Source organism: Thamnophis elegans, chromosome 2 (genome assembly GCF_009769535.1).
Source record: "Thamnophis elegans isolate rThaEle1 chromosome 2, rThaEle1.pri, whole genome shotgun sequence".
NCBI classification, from domain to species: domain Eukaryota; kingdom Metazoa; phylum Chordata; class Lepidosauria; order Squamata; family Colubridae; genus Thamnophis; species Thamnophis elegans.
This window is the reverse complement of record NC_045542.1, coordinates 1,439,822-1,453,748: the sequence shown is the minus strand read 5'-3', so window position 1 is coordinate 1,453,748 and position 13,927 is coordinate 1,439,822. Positions and strand designations below refer to the sequence as shown.

Genomic DNA, 13,927 nt, shown 5'->3' with positions numbered 1-13,927 from the left:
TTACCCACCTCGGAAGGATGGAAGGCTGAGTCAACCCTGAGCCAGTGAGATTTGAACAGCCGAACTGCAGAACTGCAGTCAGCTGAAGTGGCCTGCAGTGCTGCATTTAACCACTGCGCCACCTTGGCTTCATATTCATGTGAACATGTTTTTACAGTGGCCAACCAACTGCTGAAGGAAACCCAGAAGATGGCCTTCAGAGGCAGTTATCCTGCCACTAACACTAATAGCCATTAATCCCCAAGTTTTTAAAAAAGGATTTTCAGCTCTGGATAAACCAGTGCTATTATGGCATCAATGTTTCTAATGGACCATTTCAAACAATCTTAAGAGTAGCGGAACTGTGCAGATCTCATGCTTGTTTCCCCTTACAATGCAGGAGCAGCTTTTGACTCAAGAAGAAACCATCTACCGAGAAAGAAAGATTCGAGATAAGAAACTGAAAGACATAAAGAAAATGACAGAAGAAAAGAGAGCACAGAACGAGCGTGCAGAAAGAAGGGTAGGGTAGCATTTTTTGCTATCCATGAAGTAACTGCCTATTTTTCTTTTCATTCTGTTTACCGGCCAAGAGGTAGTTTTGCCTGGCATATGCACAAAAGGTCTACCACGTTTTCCAAAAAAGTGGAAAAGTTAGGATGCCCCTTTCCCAAAATAATTTCATTTCATTTATTTCATTTATTAAATGTATAGGCCGCCCAATCCCGGAGGACTCCGGGCGGTTTACAACGAAAGAAGAAAAAAGAAAAACAAAATAAGTAAAAAAATAGTTTAAAATTCACAACACACATAACGTTCTAATTGGGGCTGGACCTTAACAATAAGGTCAACAGCCCCAGGCTTGCCGGAACAGCCAGGTTTTAACGGCTTTCCTGAAGGCCATGAGAGTGGAAAATAAAATAGAAAACAAATTATAAATGCAGAAAAAAATTCCATGCGATGCAAAGATTTCTTTGTCAACATAGAACTGCCAATTCCCATTGAAATTAATCTGGTAAAAAATCTCACTCATCAATACAAATGTAGTTGAGTGACAGAGTTATATATAGTATGTACAGTTATATATGTTTAAGAACATACAAGCTTAGTAGAAGTAACATTTAAAAGTAAGGCCTGACAAAAATGTTAATTGAATAAAGACTACATATTAAAATTAATTACCTGTGAAATAAACCACCAAGTGCTAAAATTAATCCTTTCCTCTTTATATATAAAACCATTCTCTTCGTAGAAACCCCTTGAGAAAAAGGCAAATGCTCGCATCGGCATTTTTGTTTTGTCTCCAGTAGAAGTAGCCCAAAAGGCAGAGAAATGAGTAGAAAGCATAGCATAGGGTTTAGCTAAGAGGTACCAGTCCTGGAAGAGTAGAAAAGACGGGGGGGGGGGACTTTATTGTTGGACTCATCAGACAAGCAGCAGAGATGAGTCTACCCTTCCTAAATCAAGACGGTCTAAACTCTAGCTGATCTCTAAAGACATCCAAGCTTATTTGGCAGTTGTATCTGAAGACATTTTCAAATCCCATTGACTGATTTCCAGCAGCAGCAACGTTTTATTCTTAGGAACTAAAAGGTTTATTTGTATGTTTGTAAGATTGATTTGTGACCATCTCAAATTGAAGAAACTCTAGGACAGTGTTTCTCAACCTTGGCCACTTGAAGATGTCTGGACTTCAACTCCCAGAAATCCCCAGCCAGCGAATGCTGGCTGGGGATTTCTGGGAGTTGAAGTCCAGACATCTTCAAGTGGCCAAGGGGAATTCTGGGAGTTGAAGTCCAGACATCTTCAAGTTGCCAACTTGAAGACATCTTCAAGTTGCCAACTGCTCTAGGATGTGTACAAAATACAAAATTCCCCCATTATTTTGGGTGGGGGGAGAAGTTCTGTTGGGAGATTAGATTAGATTAGGTTTCACGTCTCTAATATTGAAAATTTAAATCAATTCAAATTGGATTTTAAAAGCTGATAATAATATGCTCCTCCCTTTTTTTTTTACTAGGATTGCAGCACACCTTTTCAATACCAGTGTATAAATCACACTAAAGTGTTTCAATAAATCCTTAAAAACTTTCAATTGGCTGAGTTATATAACCCTTACTAATTGCATGCAAAAGTGAATTTTCTACTTGATTTTTATACATTTCTGGAACTAAGAAATAATGTATAAGGCACTGAAGCCATTCTCTGATTTTGGAAACCCTTGTCCCTTTCCCAATATACAGATTGGATTCATGATTTGCCCTAAATTATGGCTTGTTTTAACCTTGGTTCATTAAATATATTATAAATACCATATTTTTCGGAGTATAAGACGCACCCTTTTTTCCTCAAAAAAGAGACTGAAAATCTGGGTGCATCTTATACATCGAATACAGCATTTTTTGCCTCCTGAAGCCTCGCCCCTTCACCAAAATGGCCATGCATAGCCTTATGGAGGCTTTCAGAGATCTCCTGGGAGCTGGGGAGGGTAGAAATAAGCAAAATATTACCGCTTTTTGCCCCCCCCTCCAGCCCCCAGCAGCACTCTACAAGCCTCCATAAGGCTATGCATGCAGTTTTTTGACAGAAAATGGGCCCATTTCCGTGAAAAACAGGCTGTTTTTTGCTCCTTTTTGGGGGGGGCAACCCCCAGGAGCACTCTACAAGCCCCCCCCCCAAGGCTATTCATGCCTTTTATTTGGAAAAAACGGGCCTATTTTCGCAAAAAACAGGCCCATTTTTGCGAAAACGGGCCAGTTTTTGTGAAAAACATGCCGTTTTGGGGAGGTTTAGCAGAGTGCAAAAACTTTTTTTTTCTTTTGGGAAAGCTCTTTAACTGATTGATGAGAATTAGATTGATCAAGTGCTGTGCCAGCATGAACAAATTTGGGTGCTGTAGATTGTCAGCAATTTCCTTCTCCAGCACATGGATAAATACACCTGGAAACATCTACCTATCTACTCTCTCTCCCTATCTACTGTATTTCTCACTCTCTCTCTCTTTCTATTTCTCTCTCTCTATCCCTCTACCTACCTACCTACCTACCTACCTACCTACCTACCTACCTACCTATACTCACTCACTCCCTCCCTACCTACCTACCTACCTATTGTATTTCTCTCTCTCTCTCTCTCTCTCTCTCTCTCTCTCTTTCTCTCTCTCTCTATCCCTTTACCTACCTACTTACCTACCTACTCTCTCCCTACCTACCTATTATATTTCTCTCTCTTTCTCTCCCTCTCTATCCCTCTATCTAGCTACTTACTTTTTTAAAAAATTTGCCTCTTCAAAATCTTGGTGCATCTTATACTCAGGTGCGTCTTCTGCTCCGAAAAATATGGTACTGAGTTCTCACATTATCCTGTCATACACTATAATTTTCAGATCATAGTGGCTAGAATTAAGTAGCACATTAAACCAAGCAAGCCATATTATATTTTACAATATAATGTGATCCGAGCCATAGTCAACCTACCTACCTATTTATTTATTTATTTATTTATTTATAACATTTATATGGTAGCCTATCTCACAACCAACTCTGAGTGGCTCCCAATCAAAACTTAAAAGATATATAAAATCATTTTAAAACTATAAAACTCAATCTATTAAAATATTAAAACATTAACAACAACAAAACTTTGAGGCCAATCAATTCTAATGTGCGAACATCTAATCCTCAACACTTTGGGGGGAAATCCATAGCTTATTCCAAATAACAATGCCCTCCAATTTAAATTTCCATTTGTCTTTTGAATGAACAGCTGAAAAACGTCCATCTGAAAAAATAAGCGTGCTTCACAGATTTCAGGTCATGCTAGAGGACCAGAAATAGTCTTGTATTTTTCACTGAAAACTGAGGTGTTTATTATTAATTTGGTTCCCACTACCACATTCTATGCTTTGATATGTACTGTATATAAAAGTGGAATCAAAAAAGTCATGCAAGCTATTTGCTGGCCTACAGTTTTCATGTCCCATGTGTATTTCATGTGTTCCAGCACTCCCAGAAGGATCGTATCTCATTTGGAACTGAAGATCTGCTTAGAGAACCTCAGTTTAAGAAATCAAACATCTTGAAAACCAAACAGGCTGTGCTCACGGCCTCTGAAAACTTTGACAAAGTCCGAGCAGCCACTGGGGTCACCGAGGCTAATGTAAGAGCTTTATTTATTGTGTGCTGCAAATTCTTTGTAATTCCTTCCTAAAATGCTTTTTTTTTTTTTGGCTTCCCGTTCAGCTCTGTGCAGGTATGGAGAATTTGGAATATTTGATTTTCATGAAGAGGTGGATAGAATGGCCAAACATATATGGTGGAAGGGTGTGGTCGTGCTTCTAAAAACCCTATTAGAAGAAAAGGGAAGAGCACATTCAGATACCACTGTCCTGTAGATCAGTGTTTCTCAACCTTGGAGACTTGAAGTCCACAGGACTTCAAGTCTCCAAGGTTGAGAAACACTGCTGTAGATCACAAACAGAATGTCTGACAAAGGAAAAAGTTTCCATGGAAGTGCTGTAGATAACAGTGTCATTTTGGTCATTCCTCTGACCAAAATTCTTAAGGTACTCATATATTAGAAAATGAAATTGGAGAGCTAGCCAAAGGAGATAATTTTCTGGTAATTGGTGTCTTAAACCAGTCCTATAATTGGATAAAAGACTTATAAGCCTTTTAGAATCCTAGAACAGATGGAAATTTAATGGAGGGGAAATGCCCCTGGATTTCATCCTAAATATCATCCACATCTGCAAAAAATGTGAGTGCTGTGGAACCATTTAAAATGGTATCTACAATGACATGAAGTTTAATTTATGTTGAACAAAGTGACTGTTTAAACCAGTAGGAGACTGGTAACAGAAACTGAAATTGAAGTCAAGAGGTCCAATGTTTTTCTAGAATGACCAGGGATTTCCCAAAACACTTGGAACATTTGTAACAGGTGAGAAAAAATACTATTATATCTAAGAGGATATTCATGATTAATAAAAAAAATAAAATTAAAGCAAGAAAAACTGTTTAGAAATTATGTAGAATCCTTGTCCAAATGAGAACAAAACTAAATAAAACTTTGTACTAAAATGTAAACAAATAATAAGGAAAGCCAAAAAGATAGAATGAGCTTACATTCCTGTCTTACGTGTGAAATTCACACTGATATCTCTTGGTGTGGTAAATACAGAATATTGATCTAGGTAGGTCTTTACTCTGATCCAGTGTACCTGTTTGGTCATATTCATTTATACTGTAAGCAGCGTGGTCCTTAGATATTTGTTTTTTGGACTGTTGAAGCCAGGAAAAAAAATCTGTTCCATATGCACAGTAACCGAATCAATGAAGACTAATCAAGCAGATCCATCCATCACCAGGATTTTACATTACAGAGTTTAAGGTAGCACAGGAGGAATCAATCAAAATCAGTAGGAGGTGGACTTTCAGTGGTGACGTCACGCTGTGGCGGAGTGAACAAATGAGGCTCTATTCCGTTTCACCTGATTTTCCACGCTTTTTGAGGCCCCCATGGGCGAATTTGATCTTGAAGGGATCAATGATATAGAGAGGTATCCTTGGAGTTTCGTGGAGAGAGGACGATCTCCCACCCAACAAGAGGAACCCTCTGATCAGGCACGGAACAACTCGGCCTTTCATGGCAGATCCGAAGGTGGGATGATGCAATAGTTCGAGTAGGAAGAGTTGTAAGCAGCTTGAAGGATAGGCAAGAGGTGAATATAAGAGTATGCGTATGGGGAGAGAACATTTGCTGTACAGAATCATGACGACAGTGACTGCCAAATTGAAGGGAGACGACATCTTGGGAGGGGGGTAATCACACACAGTGGACTCAAAGAAGAAGAAACAACAATCAAAGAGACACTATTAACGAAAACAGGGCAGACTTATAGTGGATTTATAATATCTATTTAAACAAGAGTTCCAGAAGAGTTCCAAAAAAGTTTTACTCTTTAAAAAGATAAATTAGAAAAAGGACTAATCTGTAAATAGAAACCCCAGGAACAAACAGAGGCTTGTTATTTTATTATCCTACAAGCTCTTCAATGAACTGATGTGACATATTTATATATCATAAACTCTACTATCAGGCAGCAGCTGTAAGAGTGGATAATCCTCAAAAATAAAAGAATATTAATGATAAAAGGCCATGATTTACAGCTGGGCTAGCATGCCTTTATCTGGGAGGGAAAGAACAAAGCCCATAAATATATTTCAGAGACACCAGTTGAGAGACGCCTTATTAAAGATTTGGATGAAAATTAGAATAAATTTTTATACAAAAATTCCGAGGTGGATATCAATCATGGAAGCAATGATTTATCCCAACGTAATAGATTTGAACTACAAAGATTTGAACTTTGTAGTGATCTACAAAGAGTTATTGGATGGGCAAGAGAAACTAAAATCAAATCAAGAGTTAAAATTGCAGGGAATTGAAATAGACTGGTGGCCATAGATACAGATTCAAACAAGATACAAAGAGGATTTGGAACAATACGGGTTTCAAAATGAGCAACAAGAATTGGATAAAATAGTAACAGGGGCGGAAGAAAAAAATGTTTACTAAAATGCCTTTTAAAATTCAAAATGGAGGAGGAAACTGAAGGAAACCATGGTAATCAGGGCTAAACATTTTGGGTACAACATTGAATTGGCGCATTGAGAAAAATTGTGGGGGGGGGAATTATAAATTGACGATGTCGGCTGTGTACAAGGAGAATATCTACAAAACGTTTTATTGGTGGCATTTGCTCCTGGCAAGATTGGCCAAAATGTTCTCCAATAGACACCCCCACCCCCAAATTGCTGGAAATGCAACCATCAACAAGGGATCTTCTACCACATGTGATGGACATGTTCCACAGCTAGGGAGTACTGGAAAAAAATCCAAAAATGATTGGAGGAAATAACGGAACAAAAAATTGATATGAAGCCAGAGCTGTTTCTTCTGGGAATAATAAAAGGAAATATAAGTAAGGAAATTCAATATATTATGCTTCACATTATTATCACCGCCAGAATCACATTCGCCCAAAATTAGAATTTTTTTTAGAAATTTTAGAAAAAAATGTCCCTCAAATGCAGAGATCATAAAAAAGGTGCTAGAATGTGCGGAAATGGATAAATTAACGATGGAACTAAGGGATAGAGAGGAAACAGTATTACAAGACATGGAATAGGTGGTATAATTGGCTAGAAAAAAAATCCCGGTAACAGAAAGCTGTAAAAGTGTAATTGTGATTTTAATGTTTAAAAAATGTTGAATAAAAATTATTTAAAAAAACAAAAACAAAATCAGTTGGAGAAAAATACCAGAAAATAAATCAAATGTACGCACAGGGTGATCCAGGCTGAAATAATTTTAGCTGTTTGCCTTTTTTGTTTCTCAGTTAGAAGGGCTAGTTATAAAGTTCAGTTCCAATTTGTACTCTTTCAGCTCTGTTTCGTAGCAACTCCATCCCATCCCATGATCATTCCCTATCAAGGCACACTTGACCTCAACAGCCAAGAGCTGTTTAGAGTACTCCTTATTCATGTGTGACTAAAAACAGCCCTACCACTTCCAATGCACCAGCTGCCACGAGTCTTTCAATTTGGAAACACAGGAGTGCAGTTAGGGCCATCCATCTATTTGGGCTCTTAATATTTTTCAAGGAAATTGGGTTTTTTCCCCGTTATTCTAGAGAAGGGATTGGTTTTTCCTATTGCCTTGCAACATTGGAGGCTTACTTCTGCCTGGTACTTGTCCTTGCCCATTCTCATGGTCATCCGCCTACTCAGTGTACTAATAGAACTAATACAGTATGAAAATCTCTTCCCACATTGTGGCTTCATGTCCCCAAGGATACAGCTGCTTAGCCAGCAGAAGGCCGAGGTTTCTAAGGAACTCATCTGTTCAGAATCCATAGTTATAAAAAGCCATGAATATAAAACCTGGATTTTTTTTTCCCCCATCAGTGCTCAGAATATGTGGCTTATAGTGAGACTCGACCTCTGAACAAGACACACACTGAAAGGTCTCAGTCCTTGTGGTTTTCCCCCAAACTCTTCTATGAGCCAATCTCAAGTGGATTTGATCTGTCAAAGAAAATCACTAGAAACCCAAACCCCTTCCCTGCTCCTAGATGCCTTTTCATTCCTAGGTCATTAGGATCTTCCCATCAGAATGCAATGATGTGAAACTGAAATGATGCCCTTTGTTGAGCTTGCTCTCGCAACTGTCAGAGTCCTCCCATTATCATTTCCTCCAGGCATCTTTCTCAGATCTGCATCATATAGTTCTGTGTTGTAGATTGCTCCCCTTTTAAACTTGGTTGTTAAGCTGTAAAATGAAAGTCTGTTATTAAAAGCCATATAGATCCAAAGAGCTATGTTGGTTTTGTAGTTTTCTTATATATATTTTTTCCTGGTTCAAAAGTTTTATTTTCTTTTAAAACAAACATTTCATCATTCCTCAATCAGTAAGACATCGGAGTACAATTTTTTTGTGTGTCAAAATAGTTCTAGTTTACCACCAAATTCTTGTCTACCCTAATGTATACCCCTCCCTCCCTCCACCCCAACCCCCCTCCTCCTTCCCCCCCCCGACTTCCCAGAACCCGTACACGGTATGGATTTTTAACAAACACAGTCTAAAATCTATTGAAAAAAAGAAATAAAGAAATTAATGACATCTCTACATTGACCTTAGCTCCTCCTTGCTGAGCTAACTTTAAACAATTTAAATCATTTCTGATCTTAAGCATAGGCTAACTGGAATTTCTTGGTCCCGTATTTATTTTGTATATAGTCAATCCTTTTTTTCCAGTCTCGTTTATATCTCTCATTTGAGTGATCTTTAAGATATGCCGATATTTTAGCCATCTCGGCTAAGTTTGTAACTTTCAATGTCCATTCTTGAATTGTAGGCAAGTCTTCCTTCTTCCAGTATTGCGCCACCAACAGTCTTGCTGCCGTTATTAGGTGCAAAATATATTAAAAATATATTAAATATATATATATATATATTTAAATAAGATGAATATGTTAGATTTGATTAACGATACTTGCAGGCTTCCCTAAGAGGCATATTATATAAGCATATTGTCTCTGATTTGAATGCAAAGACTAGCCTGAGGAGTAGGAAGAAGCCAGGCTGGATTGGTTGATGATGCTTTGCCTATTTTATGGTCCTGTGATAGGATGTTGTGGCCTGCTTTCTGGCCCAAGAAGAAACATTCAAACAGTTGGAGGAAATGAAGAATGAGAATGAACTGTCCTTGGAACAGCTTAAAGAAGAAAAGGAAGCACTATTACATGAATTAGAGCATACTAAGTACTCAGGAGAGGCCCGGAAAGTAGGGTGAGTACTCGCTTTTCTTTGGCTGTGAGATATGCACCTGAGTAATCAGCAACACACACACTGGCCACCAACACTGCAGAGTGTTGTTTTCTGCTATTCGGTATGAAGGAATGTATAGCAAGTAGCAAACTGAACGTTAGGAACAGTTGAATGAATGTTGAATGTTGATTTTATTTATATGCTGCCCTTTTCCCCCGAAGGGGACTCAGGGCGGCTCACAACTCAACCAGGGAAGGGGGATACAAACAGAAAATTAAAAACGACACAAAAACACTACATAATTTAAAATACACAACAGTCATACCAATTCGAGACGGGGGCAATAGTTCTTTAGCCCCAGGCCTGTCTGAACAGCCAGGTTTTAAGGGCTTTGCGGAAGGCCTGGAGGGTGGTGAGGGTTCGAATCTCCACGGGGAGTTCATAGCTTCCTTTCTGGAGTCCAGCACTGTTCCTGTTTTGCTCCAGAGCTCAGAATCTGATGAAGGAGTTACATGACCACCTACAAAAGGAAGAAAAGAGGCGTGATGCAACCCAGGCTGAACTGGACAAGGTGAACCGGGTTCTGTTGAATGCCAAGGCTGGCATTGAACATTTGGCTTCCAAAGTTCAGCATATCAAACTGGTGAGTGCTAAATGATTGGGTTGTTGTTTTTTGCAGTCACCGATTGCCTATGTCTAGAGTTGAGGCTGTCAGCTTGCTAAGGAAGAACACGTCTAAGCCTGCTTGATACCCATCAGACATCATGGCTTCCCATTTTCGCTGTTTATTTAACACCATGACTGTCCCCCCATGTTTTCAAAAGGGGGAGCTAATTGTGTCCTTTTCACAAAAGATAGCAGGAATGAAAGAGATAGAAGAGGCTAGTGTTTATAACAAACATTACAAAGACCCCTAATATTTGTTGCCCTACTGCAGTGTTTCTCAACCTTGGCGACTTTAAGTCCTGGGGACTTCAACTCCCAGAATCCCCCAGCCAGCACAGCTGGCTGGGGGATTCTGGGAGTTGAAGTCCCCAGGACTTAAAGTCGCCAAGGTTGAGAAACACTGCCCTACTGGAAACAATAACAACTAAAAAGCAATGCATTCGGTGTTTTGTTTATGACAGATTAGTTTTCTAGCAAATTCCTGAATTTTCTGTTGTGCTGTATTGAAACCCGGGTGCCAGTTAGCCGCGCTTCTTTTCCCTAGGAAGATAGCCGCTTCGCTTCCATGGAGTTGGATGAGAAAGCGAGTGAATATGTTCTTGATCTCATGGCCCAAACAGAAGAGAAATTGGTGTACTTGGTGGAATTCTTGAAGGACCGAGACAAGGCAGAACTTCTAAAGAGAATTGAAGAAGTGGAGGTGAGTCCTGATCAGGCTAAAGAGTAACATAGAATTATATTTTCTTTAAAAAAAAAACAACCTGTGGAGTCCTTGGTGCTCTCTGAGCTTGGCTATTTTCTTGAAGCATGACCCGACAAAAGCGCTAACGTCATAAGCGCGCCGACAACACCGCGCCGACAGAAGCGTGATTTAATTTAAGGTAAGGTTTACGGTTAGGTTTAGGGGTAGGTTTAGGGTTACGTTACAGCGCGCTTCTGTCGGCGCGCTTTAGGGCTAATTTGTCGTTCATTCGTCGCGCGGTTTTGTCACCGCGGTTTAGTCACCGCAGTTTAGTCAGGCGCGCTTTTGTTGTGCGCGCATTTGTGGTGGAACCTTCTTGAAGACGTGCAAGAAAAGTGTTATTGAAGTGGATGGAAAAAAGAAAGTAGCAATGAAGATGTTGCCTAGTCCAGTAACAAAACATCTGGAGCAAACAGCCAACCTTTAGCAGCACCAAGGGCTCCATCGTTTAAAGAGATTCTTTATAGTTATCTATTCCCCAATTTACCAAGCAGTGAAATTCTAAAAAACAACACTCCAAAGTTTAGTTTTTTTTTAAATGAAGGGTTATTAGAATTTTTGCGATTTTTTTTTTTGTTTTCAAATGACCAAAGAAAGCACTTTTTTCCCCAAGCTTCTACGGAAGTTCATGGTGCTCAGTGATCATAGTAGACATTACAACAATTGGTAGAACTGATCAAGGCATTATTTGGCCGTATGTATGATTCATATAATTGTAGGTAGAAACAGGCCCTGCTCCTACTCTGGGCTGCTCAAGTTTAGACTGAAATTTTTGCATTAACAAGAAAGCTTTCCAGTTTTGAAGGACATTTTTAAAATAAATTTCAGGCCCAGTCAGGTGAGATTTTGAGTTTCTCATGTAAACTCTATTTTTTTTTTTTTAAATGGCCATGTTTCTATAACACATTTAACATGTGCACTGCTTTAACCCCTTTGTTGAATTTTCAGGATATAGTGAACCATAAATTAATCAAATGGCTAGGTTTGCATAAAACAATAAACCACAAAAGTAAGATTAGAAGTAACTAGGTTTAGCATGTTAGGCAAATGCAGCTTCTGGATCTTTCACTGACCTAGTTAAGCATGTTTTGTGATCAGCCAATAGATATTTTTGCGATAAGCTAGTTGTAAGCTAATACCAAATTAAAGTAGTCATCCTAGGACAGTGTTTCTCAACCTTGGCAACTTGAAGATGTCTGGACTTCAAGTCCCAGAATTCCCCAGCCAGCGGATGCTGGCTGGGGAATTCTGGGACTTGAAGTCCAGACATCTTCAAGTTGCCAAGGTTGAGAAACACTGTCCTAGGAAGTCCATGGCTGATAAAGACTCGTAATGTTGCTTTTTAGCTCAAAACTCAATACCTTACCCAATGGCTCTTCTTTCTGTTCTTCATTTGTTTGACTAGGATATACTCTACAGTTTCATGAGCTTTTAATACCTCTGAATTAGCACTATTAATTTGGTGAGGAAAATGTAGATCACAACTGCAGAACTATCAGGTTTGCTAGGCTCTACCTCAGTGCACCAGCTGTCGTTGCTCTCTCCCATGTCTACAATCTAAAGTGCGGTTGTGTTGTTGCAGTTTCATTCTAAACTTGAGAGGAGATTGCCTGCCTTCAATACCAGAGTGAAACTTCCCATTGCGCAGAAGCAGGATATGTATTATGGTAAGTAAGCAAGTGTAGACTGGGATTAGGACAAGGGGGTCAAACTCAAGGCCCGTGGGCCACATCCGGCCCATGGGGTGCTTAGGTCCGGCCTGCTGGGCCACCCTGGAAACAGCGAAGGATCGGCCCGCAGTGCCTCTGCCACAGAGCTCCGTTTTTGGTAGCAGAGCGCTCAGGCCCCCATAGACACCTCCGACCTGAATGATGTTGAGGTGGCCATGCCCACCCTCGCCACACCCCCATGCCCCCTGCCCAAAGTCAAACAACCCTGATGCTACCCTCAATGAAATTGAGTTTGACACCCCTGTGTTAGCAATAGCAATAGCAGTTAGACTTCTATACCGCTTCATAGGGCTTTCAGCCCTCTCTAAGCGGTTTACAGAGTCAGCATATCGCCCCCAACAATCTGGCTCCTCATTTCATCCACCTGGGAAGGATGGAAGGCTGAGTCAGCCTTGAGCCGGTGAGATTAGAACCGCCGAACTGCAGATAACAGTCAGCTGAAGTGGCCTGCAGTGCTGCATTTAACCACTGCGCCACCTCGGCTCTTTGTTAGGAGGTCAGTGTGGCCACAGAACAAGACCTACATGCTGCCTTTTCCGTGGCTCTGTACCCAAGGATTCAACAAGTGGTGGGAGTACAGAATCGACTTTTATCCAGCAGTTAAAGTTGCTGTTTTCTTATGACTGTGGTCTGTTTACGATCTTAATTATGCCACGATTCTGTGGAATTACTGAATGGTGAGATTCCCAGTACTTTTTTAAAGCATAAATTGCTTGCCTTTGTGGCTGTTAAGATATGCTTGCAAACAAAAAAAGAGAAGTAATCTAAAATGTTATTTCTTTTATTTATATATTCAATATAATTGTTGACTGCCCCAACCTTATTACTTTGGATGGTGTAATTTTCAGCGCTGGGAATAGTACTTTAGCATTTCTTTTTGGCTTTTCCACAACGTGAAAAAAAATACATAATTTTTTGCAAAAACCACACATTATGAGTATATTACATAAGGTAGACGCCATGCTAATTTTAGTCTCTTTATTTTTAATCTGAAAATTGATTGTCCAAATTTATCCCAGTCTTGCACAAGTTGGTTATGGTCTCTATTAATTTACCTTTATGACTCCTGTGTACTGCCCTAGTAACCTCGAACTCATGGCTTTGGCTTCACAGATACATCATCTCCCTTAGTTATAAGACAGTGTTGTTGTTTTCTAACTCTTGACTTTTGTTTTATGCCAGATTTTACCACTCATCCGCCATATTCTCCTGCATGGTGGATAATCTTCCTTATGGCTTATGGCGCCATGATGTTTTTGATCTATTTTTTTAAATCTATTTGCAGATGAGGAGGACAGTGGGGAGGAGGATGCTGATGTGGTGACAAGGGCAGCTCTGAAACGTCAATCCCAGCAAATCATTGAGGCCAAGACCAAACGTCGCACTCGCTACAGAAAGAAGGACGGGAAACCCTGATCGCATTCTGTGCGGCCCTTAGAACCTCCTTGGCTATTAAAAGTGCTTCCTAGTTACTGGT

The 13,927-nt window shown here is 39.8% G+C and overlaps 1 protein-coding gene across 2 annotated transcripts in view; it reads left to right on the top strand.

The window, feature by feature from the left end:
• Window positions 1–13,927, top strand: part of CCDC151 (coiled-coil domain containing 151) — a 30,296-nt gene extending 16,369 nt beyond the window's left edge. For both annotated transcript variants that reach the window (XM_032209338.1, XM_032209337.1), the window contains 7 exons: window positions 380–502; window positions 3,982–4,137; window positions 9,173–9,333; window positions 9,799–9,955; window positions 10,523–10,678; window positions 12,303–12,387; window positions 13,736–13,927. In XM_032209338.1, coding sequence (XP_032065229.1) covers window positions 380–502; window positions 3,982–4,137; window positions 9,173–9,333; window positions 9,799–9,955; window positions 10,523–10,678; window positions 12,303–12,387; window positions 13,736–13,866 — 969 coding nt within the window. In that variant the 3' untranslated portion in view covers window positions 13,867–13,927. The remainder of the gene's footprint in view (window positions 1–379; window positions 503–3,981; window positions 4,138–9,172; window positions 9,334–9,798; window positions 9,956–10,522; window positions 10,679–12,302; window positions 12,388–13,735) is intronic.